Source organism: Tyto alba, unplaced genomic scaffold, assembly GCF_018691265.1.
Source record: "Tyto alba isolate M040663 unplaced genomic scaffold, T.alba_DEE_v4.0 Super-Scaffold_7, whole genome shotgun sequence".
Classification (NCBI taxonomy): Eukaryota; Metazoa; Chordata; class Aves; order Strigiformes; family Tytonidae; genus Tyto; species Tyto alba.
In genome coordinates this window covers 2,796,533-2,814,478 of record NW_024881328.1, presented here as the reverse complement: position 1 = coordinate 2,814,478, position 17,946 = coordinate 2,796,533, and the positions used below count along the sequence as shown (strand labels likewise).

Sequence of the window (17,946 nt, the reverse complement as noted above, 5' to 3'; positions counted from 1 at the left end):
CACCTGTAATACTGGGGAATCTCAAACAGGCGTCTTCATTACCAACGTGCTTAAAACATCGTCGATCGCGCTGCCGTCGCGGGAAGGCAAAACTCCAGACTTCTCACATACAGTGTTTTCCTCTAGGTGATGCACAGACCTCAGCATACTCTCCATTTTACCCATGAGCTACTGAAAAATTAGATCATATCCTTTGGAAAAACCAACTATAAGGTCACAGGGATAGTTCCTTAATGAGGAGGGCATATTAATAGTGTCTTCTTTTAAAAAAAAAAAAAAAACATTAAGGTATTATTTTAATGAAATCAAAGTGGTAGCATCCAGGAGTAGAGTGTTAATAAAAGAAACAAGCACTGTCAATGACATCTCTCTTCTTTGCAGTGTTATTTTCCCATTCACCCTCTCTTTTCTCAGCACATTCAAACATTTTTCCCCCTTTTTTTGGCATTTTCCTCAATGTATCATTTCCTGATGCCACCTTGTTTACAGCCATTTGTTCCTGCTGCTCAGTTCCTAAGTACAGTCTCACACAACAAGCGAAGTCTCCATTAAAGCACTGGCATAAGCCCTCATTAAATACCATGTGGCTGTGTACTTCATTGAGCCTCCAACCCCTCCCGGACGCTCTCTTCCTCCTTCGCCAGGAAATCAAGGTCCTTCACATCACCGTGCAACTCTTTGCTTTGTCCTTTCGCAAGTCCGTCGCCACTGTGGAAAGTTCTGGCCTGCCAGGCATGTGTGAAATTCGCTTTGTTGCCCTCTGCGATTTGTTTCGTTTAACATTTTTATTTGTTTTATTCACACACGCCAAGGTGGCAACATGAAAAATGTCTCTGACACTGTTTTCTGACTGTAAGGCTGAGCATTCGATATATGTGGCTGCTCCAATCTGCTTGGCCATATTTGCACCCTAAGGGAAAAAAGAACATGCAATCAATACCAAGTTTCCACAGAGAGCCAAAGCAAACCATACAATTACTTTTCAGCACTGTTTTCCATACGCAGTGTTTTGTGAAAACCAAAGCTACAGCTCCAGCACTACAGCCAGCAGCTAATTTTGCAAAATAAACAGAGATTTGGTTCCAAGATGCATTGAACAAGTATCCAAGCATTATCTCCTATGCCAATAAATACAAATTGGGAGAAGATAAGCTCAGTGACCTGCAAACAACTGCAGAAAGCCAGAGGAGTATTAAAGTAGGACATGTTTAACAATTTCATCCTTACACCTTAACTTGCATCTGTGAATCACGTGCTCACTGGGAAAGGTCTGGACCTGGCAGTTTCCAGATTTAAGCCTGCTATCTCCAAAGAGAAAATATATTCTGACTGCCTTAAGGGCTAGCCAGCGTGCCCCTGACCTGGAGCAGAGCCCGGGTTACATCGCCATGAAGCGGGCAAAGTTCAGAGGGAAATGTGCTGTGGGTTTCTGGGTTAGGGATAGTTTTATCAACTTGTAGCTAGGGAATAGGCAAAAGAAAGGAAAAAGGACAGTAGTGGTTATAGAAGCCCTTCTATTTTGATTTTTAAGTTCACTGAAAGTCAAAGCAGTGATACGTGTTCCAGCAGCAGAAGCAAAACAAGAGGTGACTCCAGCAGATGACAGTACCCTGGTGTCCTGTTGCGGATTTTGCTACTGGAAGACAATAACAGCATTGTGTGAAAAACTGGAGCTGTTTCAATGGAATTTTACTTCTGAGGGATGAATCTTTTTAAGTTACGAAATCCAACCACACCCTTGGATGCGCCACTCCTCACATATTCAGGGGCCCGAGACACAGGCACAAGTCAGTCCAACCCTCCTCCTCTTTGCTCTAGTGCCAGGCTGGTGGCACTAATCTACCTGGACCCACACACCTTCAGCCTGGACTATTTACACTGCAGTGGTGCAGCCGCCTTATCGATCGTAAGTGGGAGGGGCTGGTAAAGGAGTATTTGTTTGTAGGACAAGCCCTCCCCTGGGTTAAACATCTCGACTCCTACTAACCAAGCCTAGCCTGTATCTTAGAGCCTCAGCAATGTTTGCTCAGGTGTAGCTGACTGGAAGCTGGCTAGCATACGGGAGGCAGGGTGTCACCACCAACTGGATTTGCCCTCCCAACGCTTCCTTATGAAGTTAAGAGGAACGGGGAAAGCCCCACGCTAAGCATTTCGATCCCATGTTGTCTTAGCAAGGCAAGGGAATTTAAAAACAAGCTGCATATCTCAACCCCAGACAACCCTTCCCTAGAACTCAGCGCAGGAGAGCACTGGGTTGCTTCATGCCACCGGGGATTTGGCAACCAAAAGAGATACAGCCATTGCTCAGTCTAAGCTTTTGCTTACGTACAGATGAAATCACAGGAGTTTGCTGAAGTATGGGCTTCCCTGTAACACAAACAATTTTCCCTTTGGCTGCCAAGTAATAGTTTCTGGCTTAGCCCTTTGTCTTCAGTTGACTCCTGCTCCTAAGGGGCACAGGCTAAGCTGTGACACCGGAAGAGATGTGAATCTTCAGGGGACAAATCCACCTGTCAGTAGACTTTTGATCACTATCTATGGAAAGGGGTGAGACTTGGTGATTTTAGTGCAGTACTGTAAAAAGCATAATATATTGACTTGTATTTGTAATAGGTGGCAGACAATATTTCCTTTTAAGTTTAATATTCAAAGAAGCTGAGGCTGAACATGAATATATATATACACATGCAACAGTGGTAGTTTGTAACCAAGATGACACCTTCTGCAACAAGCGGGATTTAAGGACACTTCTGAATTGGTTTACACTCAGGTTAAAAACTGACATTTAGTTTCACAGAGAATTGGCTGAGGTGGAGGGATGTTTACTCAGTGAAGCGTAGAAAAATGCCTTAACCAGCATAAGCCATCACAGCACAACACTTCAAGTTATATTTTAATTAAGATACTCAGTTTATGCTATCTTTGCATTTTCAAATGTAAACATGCTTGTAGGAGGCTAATGGCATATCAGGAGCTGTTGGTTTGGAAAACCTGAGGTGGTGGATAAAACATCAGAAACTGTTTGACAGCACAGGATGTACAGACTGCAGTTACTTCTGGAGGTAGTACTCCCACTCTTACACCCCGCAGGGTGTATCTCAAGCCACCACTGTGATTCACCTGCAGTGCATGATACACATGACTCAGTAACAAGGGGAAGTTTACCTTAGAGCCCAGTTTCCCCATTCTCTATCTCCTGCTCACCCACAGCCCGATTCCTTTCCCTTTCACCTCGGTTTCTCTATCCCCTGATGCCTGGCTCCAAACTTCTCACTTCCCCAGCAGCAGAGAACTGCTGCCAAGCGTTAAGATGCTTACTGGATTTGCTGTCACCTTCAGAGGGAGCTACAAGGTGTCTTCACAGATGTTTTCAGGAAATAGGATTTTTAAGGGGTCACACTAAATGCAATGCTTGTCGTGATCCTAAAGTCAAATGTATGAGATTCAAATCTTAAATTTGAACAAAAAAATGTTACCAATTTATCAGTAAATAAACGAGACATGTCACATCTCACCTCTCTAGGCCCAGAAAAGCAGTAAGTTTCTTTTAAATTCACTTAAAAGGCTCTTGGTAATCGATAAGGCTACAATCTTATGATGCTTAAACGTGTGCTGTGGGGCTGCAGGGTCTGCTGCTGCATCCAGTCTGTGGGTAGGCTTTGCCCCTACACACAACAGTTTTCAAATCCACCTGACTTCTAGGATGCACTCGTGTCAAGGAGGGGAGAAGTTGTTCACAAAGATGGCTACAGTGACAGAAAAGAGTCTTATCTTGCACCCCCAAGTACAACGAAGGACGTGGCACATACCTGATCGTAGGACACGGGTGTCTGCCTGTGATTGGAAAGTTCCACTAGCGTGCTTACATCTGTGCGCAAATCCGACTTGCAACCGACCAAAAGCATCTTGGTGTTTGGACAAAACTCCTGGATTTCACCTTTCCACTGTAAAATTTTAGGTGGTTGTTATACTCAAGTAGTTAAATCTTTAAATCCAAAGCAGCAATGGATACACAAAGTTTAATAAGTCATGACATTTCATGTAGAAATACTCTTATGTAATAGCCACATCTACCTTCAAGCTAATTTCTAAAGGCATTAGTTCCAGCAGAATCCAGTCAAGGATGAAATCTCACAATCTCATATGCTCATTAATTCCACCGACTTACTAATCAAGAGGGAACGAATTGAGGTGGTTTACCTGCATGACTAAAGGTCTGTCCCTCCTTGCAAGAGGTAAGCACCCAGCCACAGCCATCTGCAGACAGGAACCGGTGAAACCTGGTGGCACCCCATCCGGTGGGTCCCCAGGATGGAGCTACAGAGGCAAGTCTCAAACGGCCACGAAATAAGCTTTGCTATCTACTGGCTCAAGGCTACATCCTCACACCTGAAACTACACACTTCTGTCAAGGGTTCGGCTATTCTGAACCAGTAAGAAGCCCTTCAAAACACAATTGGTGATACATTCCTTGGGTTTCTTTCTCCTCATGGTTATTTTGAGAACACAAGAAAGCCAAAAATTTTATAGCATAACACACTCCCTAAAACTTAAGGATATCATTTGGGTTTAAAAGCATACTAAGAAAAATCTCTTACAAAATTAAGCAACAGTATAGTAACCAACATTATCGGGGATAGAAAAGAAAAAGACAATTCTAGATGCTTGTTGGCACAGCTGGCAGCTGAGAGAAGAGTCTTAAGTATTTTCTGTGGACTATTCAGAGCATTGTACGCCACTTCACTCCCAGTGACACAAGAATCACTGGACCCAGCTACAGAAAAGGAACTTCAGGTCATTAAGCCTGGAAGACAACACTGCAAAGTTGAGTCATGCCCAGCGACCAAGGAGAGGACCAGGATCACCTTGCAAACACAGAGCTTGATTATCTAAATTCAATGGTTTAACTCGGGGAAAGTCTGACACTGAATCCCGGATCACTGAGCTTGTGAAAAATTCCTAAGTTTGGTGCAGGATTGCTTTTCTATGCCACTGCTAGGCCTTCTGCTGGCTTCCAGAGGCATTTGTCACTGGCTCCTTCTAACTTCAGGCTGAGAAGTTATGTAAAGCCATGGCAAAAGTCCAAACACTTGGCAGGCACGTTTTAACTGTCTTTGCAACATGGCAAAGTTTCTCAATCCTGTCTGTTATATGAATATAATGTGAGAGACAATTTCTTGCTGCACCTCACACCACCCTAAATGATTCACTGCTGTCTAAGGGCTGAGGAATGAGAATTTACTTCAACCCTAAGCATCCATTAGGGAGCTTTAGTTGTCAATTAACATTCATCCCTTTCAAATAAATGATCTCAAATTCTAGCAGTGCAGAGCACCGTCCTGTCATTTCTCCATTAAAATAAAGAAACTGAAGTTTCCAATGCAGGAAACAGCACCACTTTTCAGAGATTTAAAGAGTTCAAACAGTTCTGTACTCAAATGTTTCTCCAACACTTGCCTTTTTTAGCACACTGTCAAGAGTTTCTGGCCGACTGATGTCAAAGCAAATCAGGACAGCATCAGAATCTGGATAGGAGAGCGGGCGGACATTGTCATAATAAGGAGACCCTGCAAGGAAACAAACAACCTTTTTAACTGATTATATTTTTCACTTTCTGCAGTTACTCAAGCTTACTCAAAGTTTAGAAAGGTTTTCAGTGAAGCTCATGAGTAGCACCCAGCTACCATCTTTCTTTCAATAGCATTGTATTCCCAAAACACTCAGTCAGTTGCTCATTTCCCCACTTCCCTTTTGTTTCTCACCTACAAAAGCAACAGCTTCCCCGAGTAATGAAGAGTGATGGCACCCCAGTGATCCATCTCCCGCCAAAAGCTTGTGATGCCCCACTAACAGGGAAAGGAAAATCAGGTCAGCCCAAGTTTAAGTCCCAGCATTGACCTGCAGGGATTTGACTTTGGGAGTAAATCCTTAACCTTCAAAAAAGCTGCTTCAAAACAGATCTGTCACAGTTACACTTTCACAGAAAAAAATTCAGAAGCTTTGAAATAAATCAGTTTTGATTCTTCTATCATTTAATTTAAAAACAAAGAGTTCCAAGTGCAAAAAGCATCTTTAGTTGTCATGGATATTGGCAATTTTTAGAAGAAACTCTTGCTTCAAATTAAAGCATTTGTTGCAGTACTCCAGCAGGAAAGAATCCCAGTCCTGTAGGCAAGCACACAAGTTATCTGCCACAAAAAGCCTCACCAATCTGTAAACCAATATATGGTTGCAATAAATGTTTATGTTTAGTACATAAAACAAATTTTTTCAATGAGATCAAAGCTAATCTAGTAATCTGATGGAACATAAATCAGCCCGATACTGCACTTTGTGCAATTCCAGAGCTGTTAAGGAATACGGTGGGTTTCTTTAAGAACTGTCACGGTGTGCAGAGTTAAACACATCTCCAGAGTCAGAAATCTCATTTTTATCATCTGGTGAATCTGGGAACAGGTTTGGGGGGGGAGGAAAAAAAAAAAAAAAAAAATCTTTTTTCCTAGGAAGTTCCAGTCACTCAGCCACCATTCAGTTTGGCCTTAACTCTGCTGAAGCATCACTTACAGGGGAGAAGGTTTTAGAAGGGTACTTCAACGGTTCAGTGGTCCAACAGGGTAAGCGCTTGGGCTTTAAAATGCATGCCTGCAACTTAAAATCCATTTTTGTAGTCATACATACTTATTTCTGTGTTCTCTCATGAACCTAAAATACAGCATAGAACACATGCAACAAGAACACAGCTTTCAAGAGTTTTGGGGTTATCAGCTACTTAGATCACCGATTGTCCAACTATCTAGAACTAATTGGCTGTAAGGTCTCAAGAGGCTGAGGAGACTATTAGCTGGATTAGAGAAATTCCTCAAGTTTTTAACTGACAGACAGCTCATGCTGTTGCACAAAGCAGAGCGGGGAATGGTGTGAACGTATCGCAGATGACTTCAGTTGGACAGCTTATTATACTGGAAGGAAGGAGTCAAGAATCCCAGGAATGTTGTTTTTGAAATGAAGAGTAACACATGGGGAATGAAGCATTACCAAACTAGGTAGCAGAAGGTAATTTGTTGAACGAGCCTATTTTATTCAAATGCTCATCTTCATAAATGATGTCAATCTAACAAAGCAGCTGCTGTCAAAAACTGCTCTTCAAAAAACAGTTAGCTGTCTTCAGCAGTGAATGACATGTTAGGAAGAAATCTAAGTGAGCTGAGCTGACCGGTAGTTAACTATTCATCTGAGCTCAGCTCTGCTTGCAGCGACCATCAATAAACATTTTCTGTTACTAATTACTCCCCAGGTATCTCCAGCACTGCTATTACAGTGCCTCCATCCGGGAGCCCCAGGGCCAAGTTATTTATCCTGGAGCCCCAGGGCCAATTTATTTGCCCTGGACAGACAAATGGCAGAGCAGCGTGCCATTAACTAGCCACCCGCACTGCTCTGAAGCATTAAACTGGGCAAAGCAGGAACTGCTGCCCAGCCACCAGCCTGCACACTGGTGAGAGCCACTGCCTGGCGAGCACATCTCCCTGCCGAGCTCCAGCAAGTAAGGGCAGGATTGAAGATCATTTAATGCTTGGCCAAATGGTTGCTGGCTAGAGAAGAGTCTCAAAAAAGCCTCACCCAGAAACTAATTCCTTAGACACATACCTATCTTCTCACTCACCAGTCCTCAGGGATACAACATACCATATATGTCCATCAGTATGTATTTATGTATACATAGAGTCACCACCTCCAGCCCCGAGACTCCTTTCTACTGTGTCAGCTGTAGCTCTGTTTGTTTTGAGGGTTTTTCTTTTTCGGTTTGCCTTCTGTGCCTCTCATATTAAAGATGCTGAGCTAGAATAAGTGCACTTTTACAGGCAGCCCTTCTGCTCGGACGCAAGCTACGAGGAATATTTGACACCTCCTTTTCTTCGGGGTAGCGTGTGGCAGAACAAACGGGAACCATTTAAACTACTCCGGCTGCAGTATCAACAAAGGAAATTTCCTGATCTTATTCAACAGCAATAACTGAACCTTTATTACTGCGCAAATAAAGAGGGGCTACGGCCCTTGCTGGGCGAGCCTATTCAATCTGGCATTTCATCCCTTTGCCCAGAGAAACCCTCAGAAGCCAGGAATCTCAGGAATGAGGCTCAAGTCTGAACAGACAACTCAAGCACAGCCCAGCTAGGCTGCTCACTCTTTTTCAAGTTAAGTCTGCAGATTTGAAGCCGTGCCAACCCTGGAAAACAGAAAGAGAATGCAGAGCTACAGCTATGGTGATTGTGGAAAAAAAAAAAAAATAAGCCTGTTTGTGATTCTGTTCCTACAAAATAAAACATTTTTGTCAAAGGCAATGTGGATATTTTTTCAGTTTTATCAAGGAATTGCTGATAATGCTGTAGTAGTTCATATTCCTTTGTGGTGGAAGTATATTCCAGCTGCAATCCCCCTTTTTTAATCTGTTTGGGAGCCTAAATAATTTAGGCATGAAGAATTGTCTACTTTTAAAGACACGTTTCATGCAAGTACAAGGTAAATTCAGCTTTTAAACTGAAATAAAACCCCTCCCTAGCAATATGGTTGGCTTTGGTCTACAGGAGATACCAAGCGTAGGCTTAAACGTTGCTATCTTAACTAATACAATCACATCGTTAAAAGTGAAAGCGTACTTCATTTTTTGACGGCTTATTACTACTCCAAGATGCTAAATCATGGAGAGCTGATGCTCTGTCAGTCTGCAAGACCCAAAGCTGCCATCACCACCAGGCCCAACCGGGAGGTTCAGCTCCCCCATCCCACCTACGGAGCTGAACCCGGGCAGCTCCTGCTCGCGGCGGCTCAGCCTCCGCTTGCCCGAGGGAAGCGGCGCTCAGTTAACAGGCAAAGACTTTACTATTTACACACCACCAAGCAGCCATCGGGCATTAGTCTTTGTAGCCTTTTGGACTCCAGTCAACTGAAAGAACAACAGATGAACAGCAGCATTTTCACTCCCAAACCCCTGGGCTCACTAATTATCAGCTACAGAGAAAACACATCAAATACTGCAGTGGCTGCGCTGATTCACTGCTGATGGCTTTCCTCCTTCCAAATCCAACTTGGCTGTTGTTTTGGAGAAAATGCAGGTGATTCTGTACTCTGAGTACCTTAGAGCACGTCATCTCCAAGCACGTGAGTATCACAATATTAACAGGATTGAGTGTTTACATTTCTGCATCTCAAACAGAAAACAGGACTTTGGCAGGTGACTTGGCATCCCCAGTTATCAATTCTAATTATTTCCCCTCTAAAGGGAAAAAAAAAACAAAACAAAAACCAACAAACTATAAAGACTAGTTACTGTTACTCTGCCATGAAAGAAAAAAAAAAAAAAAAATCACATGGCTCAATACAGCCAACTTGCAAGTGAACTGGAAAGCAAAGACAGAAATTTGACATTTCCTTTACAATGCTTACTGCCAGAGAACTTGAGGAAATAGTAACTTTAACCCCTGTATGTTTCAGTTGTCTTCTGAAAGATTTTAGCACAAAACTTTATAATATTATTTTTCTATATGGACACCAAACACACTGTATACATTCAAGTTGCAGTAAAGCTAACTCAATTTAAATCTCTAAAGCCCTTCTGGATTTAATTATATGCTAATCCCCAGCAGTGCCTAAGTATTTCTGGCCCTGCTGAGAATTATTTTATTGCAGTATCCAGTACAGTTTCTACAGTTCAACCAATAAAAAGACCCTAAAATAGGTTTTAGGGAGACACAGGTATATACACCTAAACTAATGGTATGTGATTTCTATGTCACAGCTGCTGTTGTACTAGCAAGAAATACAGATATCAAAGCAGTTGCTTCTAATGGAAGAAGCCAAAAACTCAGTAAATGCACATTAGACCATGCCTGTGGCAGACAAAAAACATCTAACACAGAAGTACTCTTCACTGTGTCCATGAGACTGCAAGATGAAGCTTTAACCTGAAGAATTTTCTAATACTCTACCCAGCAAAATAAGCACGCAACTCCCAAACAGCTCAAGACTGCCATGCTACGTTACCACAGACTGGAATAATTTATGGCGTAGTTAGATTGCAACCAGACATTCCAGCTTTGAAAGAAGGGCTGGTAGTCCAAAAACCAATTGAAATTCAAGTTGGCAAGTGCTTTCCTTAATGCTGTGGCTAATTTAAATCCTTATAATGACTTGCAGAACTAGACAGTACCAGAAAATATTTGAATAATGATTCTTCCCATTCCACTCTTACTTGTAGGAGTGTTTTGCCCCATATTTCTATGGACATATCCAAGCTACTACAAAAACTTCCCAATAAATTTACAGCTCGCTTTAAAATGTTCTCTCAGCTGTGTGACTCTCTACATTTTGTACTTTCAGAGTCCTCTAGTAAAAAGAGCATTATTATTATATAAAGGATTGTAAACCACAACTGTGACAGCAGGGCCTGTTCTCACCCTAACACAAGACTATTTTAACCAATGCCTACAGCTTTTCTCATTTTCTCAGTAAGCAAAAACAAAATGCTCCAAGTGGCAGTACCTTCCTTCCAAAGGATTGAATGCAAAACCCAGCAGTGACTTTAACTCAAGTGAGGGTCTAATTTGCAATGCAGCCTGTTGCATGCTCCCAGTTAGAAAACAGTTAAAGAGAGTTAAAGATGGATATCAAATACCGAGCAAGTTATCTTAAAAGTATCTGCAGCATATTGCATTCAGACTCAGCTAAATAGCATCCTTCCTCACTCCCTCCCGCCCCGGATATACTGAAGTTCCTCAAATGACACGAGCTCTTACCTTCCCCATGTTGCAATGGGCATTATTTTCCATTAGTATTTGGCAGTTAATCAGTCATATTTTGAAGTTAACTAGATCTAGTCCTTCTTTAAAAACGTCATTAAGGCATTTATTCTAATTCAGCAGAGGACTAGGACAAAGACTTGTAAAAAATAAATTATCAAGAATTGAAGATAATGCTAAAGCACTATCTTATCTTCAGATGTCTCTTATCTGGTGATTTTGCATCGGGTTAATGAGCTTGGGTAGTGCTTCTTCCAGTCGGTGAGAAGGGCTGCTTACAGAGACAATCCCTCATCTGCAGAGTCCCACAACCAGAGGATCCACTCATACTTTCTAATCCTTGATAAAAGCAAGCATTGGCTCTTTCAGTTTCATATGGCAGACAAATTAGCCACTTGATCTTAAGCTTCTGTCTCAGTCAAATTTTCTATCAGTTCCAGGACAGGTCTGAAAGGATGTCATGCACACGCAAAGGCTGGCAGGTGTTTCTTCCACTGCTTTTGTCTTTTGAAGTGCTACAGAATATTTCATTACATGGGTGTCTCCAGCCTTTGACATACAAATTCCAAACCTGCCCATGACAAACAACTTAACTTTGTGAGGGTGCTGTATTTTAATAGCTAAAGATACAACTTTCCAAAATAGCTATTACTTTTTAGTAAGCCCTTATTTCGTATACTGTGTTACATCCAGCTTAGTAATCAGGATGAACGTTCAAACCAGACACACTCTAGAAGTCTGCAAGCCCTACTTGGCGTAAGATGAAGGAAAAAAAAAAATCAGTTCAGCATTACGCTGATACCGGTTATGGGCACAGAGAGTGCCTTTTCCCAGTAATCGTGTTGCAAGAATTTGGAATCATTTCCTCAATATCAAGAGGAAAGAAAGCCAACTCACCGCCTAAACTCCTTTTTTTAAAAAGGGATTAACATTTTAGTTCCTTGTAAAAGGATTGCTTTTGCACTTAGAAGGAACTGCTGGGTCTAAATTCAACATTAACAAGACATCTACATAACCTGCCTAGAGAAGAAAGAGCTTGCATACTCTGTCAAGTTCCTCCAGCTTTTTCCCAATCCCTTCTGCAGAATAATGTCAATCTGTGCCTGCATTAATGACTCACAGTGTCATCCACCCCTGACCACCTCTCCCAGCGCGGCAGACACTGCCTGGCTGTCACACTCCTCTCCAGCACTGGGGTGGCAAGTTCAGGGGTGCATCCTCACCGCTCTGGCAGTAAGGTTAGTCCAAATTAATGACAGCAGGATCTAGAGGAGCCTCTGGGCTAACGAGAGACCTAAGGCAGCTAAGAGCCTCAACCTTTGTGGCATGTGAGCCAGGGCTTTTGACATGGCCACTGAAGGTAGAACTAGAAGAGTGAGGAGGAACTTGAGCACTGATCTTGGTATGGAAGAAAGGATGGTTCCCTCTGCATCCTCAGAGGGCCAGAGAGGACTACCTCGCTAGTCTTTACTGGCTTTAAAGACTCTCAAAACCAGGAAAAAAAGTGCTGTATTTTGTAAAAAAACAAACAGAGGTTCAGGAGGCCACAAAGAACTCAAATGCGAGCTGATGTAATTTACTATTAGCGTATGTAAACAACTCTTTGCTCTTCCTACTAGGTGAAGCCGGGTTTCACAGCAGCGGAGGAGCAAAGGTGCCCCTGGAGCTCCTCAGATAAGCTCTTTCCAGTCAGGCAGGTGAGAACACATACCCCTGCCCTGCCCGCCTTTTCCCCCGCAATGCCGACCAACCTCTTAATGGAGATTTGTCCACACCCTCCCTTCCCCCCCCCAGTCAAATATATCGCTAAAGTATACCGCAGCATTTAAAAAAAAAAAAAAAAAAAAAAAAAAAAAGAGAAGCAGCCACCCATCTCACACAGCTGCCGCTCGGGCACCCCCGCCACGACGCGGCGGTGAGGGGCTGGAGTTGGGGGGGGGGGGGCTGCGGTTCCTCACCGATTCACCGCCTCCCCCCGCCCCGCCTCGCCCCCCGGGGAGCCGCGGGGAAGCGAGCGCTCACCCGAGGTGTCCCAGAGGCTGAGCTCGATGCGCTGCGTGTCGATCTCGAAGCTGGCCGTGTAGTTCTCGAAGACGGTGGGGACGTAGCTCTGCCGGGGAGACAACCAACAGTCAGCCCGCGCCCACCGGTGTCCCCCCCCCCCCCCTCCCCGGTACCTTCCCCCCGGTCCCTCCCGGTCCCCCCCGGCGCACCTCGGGGAAGCAGTCCTTGGCGAAGACGTGGAGCAGGGCGGTTTTCCCGCACTGGCTGTCCCCCACCACCACGATCTTGCACTTCACATTCTGGTTGGGATCCATCACCGCCTTGCTCGATAACTTCTGGCTCGCTCTTCTTTCCTTCATTGATCTCGGCTTAGTCCTTCGGCCGGCCACAACAAAAAAAAAAAAAAAAAAAAAAAAAAAAAAAGAAAAAAACAAAACACAAACCAACCCCAAACCACTCGGTTCCCCTCAAAAAGAAAAGATAAAAATAATTAAAAAAAAAAAAAAAAACAGGTGGCCGCGGGACGCGCTGCCGTCCCCGCTCTGCCCGCCGGTCCCGCGCAGACTGCTTTGTCCCCCCACCGCCCGCCCGTATTTATAGCCTCGCACCCGCCAATCACCGCCCGCCGCCGGCGCGGGGCCCGCCCCTTCACCGCGCGGGCCGCCGGGGCAGCGCGCCCCCTAGGGGAGCGGTGCGGAGCTGCAGCACCGGCCGCCCGCGGCGGCGGCGGCGGGGGGGGGGGGGGTGTGTGTGGAATGTATGAGGGGGGATCCCGGTCCCGGTGCTTGTCCCGGTCCCGGTGCCGCCCCACGGGGAGCCCGCCCACCCCCCACGGCTCTCCCGGCTCCACTGGGGACGGACGCATTCGCTGAGTGCTGGGGTGAGCCCGTGCCGGCGGCAGGCCAGTGTCATCCCGTCAGGGAGAGGCCTGGGGTTGGGTTGGTTCCCTCAGAGGCGAGGTGTCGAATAAAGGAGTCGTTTTTGTGGTGGGTTTTTTTGTGGTTTTGTTTGCTTGTTTGGGTTTTTTTTGTTTGGATTTTTTTTTTTTTTGTCATTTTATACAGTTATTCGCGGCCTGTGGAGCTGTGTGGCCCCCAGAGGGGCTGCGCCCCACTCAGCACCACAAACCCGGCTGAGGAGACAATCCCCGGCTCAGCAGGGCGGTGGCAGTGATGCGGGGCTGAGGGGTTTTTTCCCTCCAAACACGGACGCAAAGAGCGTGTTGGGATCTCCAAAAAAACCCCCCATCCCCACCATTAAAATGCTCTCTTTACGTTTTTTAGCTTCCTGGACACAAACCGAAGCAAAACTGGGTAACGGCTTTACGTTCACCAGAGGGCTGAAGGCTGAAACAGTGATTCTGTATCACCGCGGGGTAAATCCTCCCTGAAGCCGAAGGCAGGGGTGGCCTTGGTGAAGGTAGGGTTATCTTGGGCTTATCTCCTGAGTGAGTCATCCAGGTCACTAACTAGCAACCGTGTCGGTTCTGAGCTGAAACATGAGCAATTAATAAAGCCTTGAAACGGAAAGCACTACGATCTTGTGCGGGTTTGGCCGTAGGGAGATAATCCAGTGACGCGGGCAAGAGAATCCCAAGCATGACATTTCCAAATTCAGTGTTCGTATTCTTGATTTTGTTCCGATACGTCACATATTTAGCTCGTCAAATTACTCAGCTCTAATGAATTTTCCAAAGAATTTAAGACTTGGTTTCTGCTTGGAAATCATGAGCAAAACACTAAAATTCGCAGTGTGTGTGTTATTTGTAAGGCCTTACAGAAAAGTTGGAGCAGACAGCTTTCCATCTCTCTTTTTTTAAATTAAAAGCTGGTCTCAGCTACTTTGCAGTCTCCATCCATCTCTGCTGCCCACCAGCACAGCTTCAGCTCTTTGGAAGTATGATGGAATAGGAGAACGATGAATAAGCAGGGAGGAAACTTCTTGCTCACAGCCAGTTGGTTTTCTCTTGTTTCGCTGTGTATGTTTGAACAGGAGATAAGTCTGGAAAAATCCAGTTGTGTAAATGCTCTCATGTCTTCCCCAGAGTGCGGAAAATCCTGTTTCTTCATTCCACTCCACACGTGGGAGCCTCATGGGCAGGTGGGATGGAGCTCTGGAGGTTCAGCTCTGGCTCTATATTCTTTGTGAGTCCAACATGCCAACTGAGGCGTATCTGCCGAATATGAGGGGAGAAGAAGACGGGCTTGAAAGAGCTCTTTGTTAATCCTGAATGGGAGCTGGGTATGAACATCTGCTCCCCGCCAGTTCATCGGTCACCTCCGTACAGATGGAGGCAAGATGCACCCGCGCCGGCGCTGATGCCGCTCGTTCTTGGCTTGGCCAGGACTGAGGGTGCTCGGAGGAAGAATCGGTGCTGCCGGGCACCACGCGCCGCGGCTGGGGGTGACACCTCCCTCGCCCAGCTCACACGGAAAATTCGCCTGCGTCCAGCTATGTCAGGAATGTGGAAACTTTAACGCGCACAAAAACACTTACTCATCATGACCACAGAGCTTCCATCAGCGCGCTTCCCAGGAAGCTCGTGTTTACACGCATTGTTCTTATTGTCCGGAGGCTGCCACCGTCACCCAGCTAAACCCCAGAGCTTTTGGGGTGCCCTGCAGCGCTTTGGGCACTTGTGACATTCAATAACCCACAAGACACCCCTGCCTGCTCCGAAACCGCTTGCTTGTTGTCATTCCTCAGGGAAGCTGTTCCAGATATGTTAATCCCCATAAAACTATTATTCATGTAGTACTCTTAAGTTTAATGCCTTTTCCCATATCTTGATAACTAGGGGGATAATGCAGTGGGGGTTAACATTTCCATCAGTATTTTTCACACGCAGTCTGGACTTTGATTTATAAGGCAGAGTTTCTTGCTTTGCTTAGTTCAAATTCCCCATTTTTCTTTAGATCTGATTCCCTTCTAGACTTTCACAGTTTCTCTGCTTTCCATCCAAGAAAGCATTATGCGTATATTAATAACATACATGCAATCTAGTATTATCTGTGGTAATGACTACTGATCTAGTATAAGGTTTTATGGGAATATCAAAATACATTTTTCTCCTCTCACAAGTAATCTGCTTGAACACTTTCTATGACTATAATAAAAACAGCCGAGAACAAGTGCTTTTAGTAGCAGAATGACTGCTTGATGATTTAAATCTAAAATTGCCATCAGATTATTTCTCTCTGCAATGCCAACTACCGAAGCATCTGTGGAAAGTATTAAGCAATATACATAAAACATGAACCTTACACATCCCATCCCCTCCTCCTTTCTGCATGTGTGTCTGTAGCTAAATGGGACGTACATTAAAAGAACATTATTAAGGTTTAAGGTCAAACACTTGTGTATTAGGAAATGCGTATTTCCTGTGTGTCGGAAACGTGGGCTCCCTTGCGAGCATGCGGTGATAGTCATTAATTTCACGATCACGTATTATTTTTTCCCCAGAACCTATTCAGCCCACAGAGCGATATTGTCACCTTAACGAGCAGCTATTCAGAAACATCTGTACTTCACACAGGCCAGCGTGTAATCCGGGCCTCATTTAGGGATGCTATTCAAAACCTTCTTCTGAGCACATACCCATTTGTTATCTCTTCTATGGGACTTATCAATGTCATATTTGAGTTCTTAACAGATGAAAAGAAATTATTTTGCGCCGCTGCCTCATGAGATGACATGATCTGAGGAGGCCTGCTTGACAGACGAGAAGCAGTAAGGTCGCAAGTACCCGCTAATTCTGGTTGAGCCTCGGTTCATTCCCAATACTTAACGTTATGCAGCGCTGCAGATGTCTAAAACAGAGCTCCTGCTACTTTCCTGTGTAGCCGTGAGGGGTTAGGACTTAAAGTCAGAAAGCGCTGCCCCACATTGCCTGCTTGGGGAATAAAGAATTCTCACTTAGGAAAAAAACAGGGTTCAAGCAGCTCGACTGCCACGCGCGGCTCAGACCACTGCTGAGGGACAGGAGCTTTGGCTGCCAAAACCAAAAATGAATTTTCTTCTCTTCCAATGAGGGTTTGAAATCGTTGACGGTAGGATGAGAATGAGCATCTCCTGTTTCGTGGTGTTGGCGTAATAATATGCCAGAACAATGGCCATAGTGAAAATAAGTAGTAATTACCTGTGAACTGAAGACAAAATGAAGCTTGACACTCTTATAATCTGTATTTTGGCATTTAGAAATCTGGCCATAATGACACTACTGAGAAAGAATTACATAAATCTGTAAAATTAGTTCAAGACATCAGTGACTCTCCCTTGCTTGTCTGACTGTTGAGTGCTAAGGCTTGGCTGGGAAATAAAGCTCAGCCAGTCCAAGTTTCAGGAGCTGAGGGCAATGCTTTAACAAAGTCATAAGCACTCTAATATGATTTTTAAATCCCTTAATAATTTAGGGAGGATTTTAAGACAGAGGACGACCGACCGTAGTGTAATGGTCCACGTGCAAGTGGGAATCCCGTATCTCACGCAAGCCTGGTGCACATCTGTCCTCAGGGGCTGTTTTAAGGCATTTTTTCACACAGCATCAGCGGGACAGCGGGTCCGCTGCTCTCTCCCTTTTACCAAGGGGTAATACAGTGGTTAAATGGCTTCTCCAGGAGCACACGTGGAGTCTACGGCAGCGCCAGTGAAATGAGGGCATGCGGGAGATCATCACCCTTTTTCGACGCTTGCTCTCTTCTCAACCCACCACCCGGCTAAGGAGGCTCTGTAGAAGCCACGAAAATTATGTGTTATTCACGCATATGTCTTAAGTCTGTCTCTAGAAAAGCTTGATGTTTTGAGGAAAGGAAAATGTTTCTATTAGGACCCAGAGAAATCCTATGTGAGGCCACTTCTTGCAAGAGGCGAAGGTTGGGGTTCACCTACACCCCCACTATGGCTTACAGCTGCTTGACCTTCTTACCCCACCAGCTGAGGAACTGCCTCAAATCAAAACTTCCTTGATGCAGGACTTATTCCTCTTAGGTAAATACATCTAAACCAGGAAAACTCCTGGATAAACACAGTAAAAGTATCTCATGCAAATCCGACATTAGCTGCTTTGCTGTTCCATTATGTATGATTTGTTAGTGCTCGCAGAAGGAACAAATTGCACGTCGGGGGTGTGCTGCCATCCGTGAAATCA

General features: G+C 44.7%; 1 protein-coding gene across 1 annotated transcript; it reads right to left on the bottom strand.

Moving 5' to 3' along the window:
• Nucleotides 1–272: 272 nt before the first annotated feature.
• Nucleotides 273–13,352, bottom strand: RND3 (Rho family GTPase 3). The gene is made up of 5 exons (XM_042784042.1): nt 13,010–13,352; nt 12,819–12,906; nt 5,458–5,567; nt 3,810–3,944; nt 273–910 (listed from the first exon to the last, which is right to left on the bottom strand). Exons 1-5 carry the CDS (start codon nt 13,157–13,159, stop codon nt 659–661), a joined length of 735 nt encoding a protein of 244 aa, XP_042639976.1. The 5' UTR covers nt 13,160–13,352; the 3' UTR covers nt 273–658.
• Nucleotides 13,353–17,946: the final 4,594 nt, after the last annotated feature.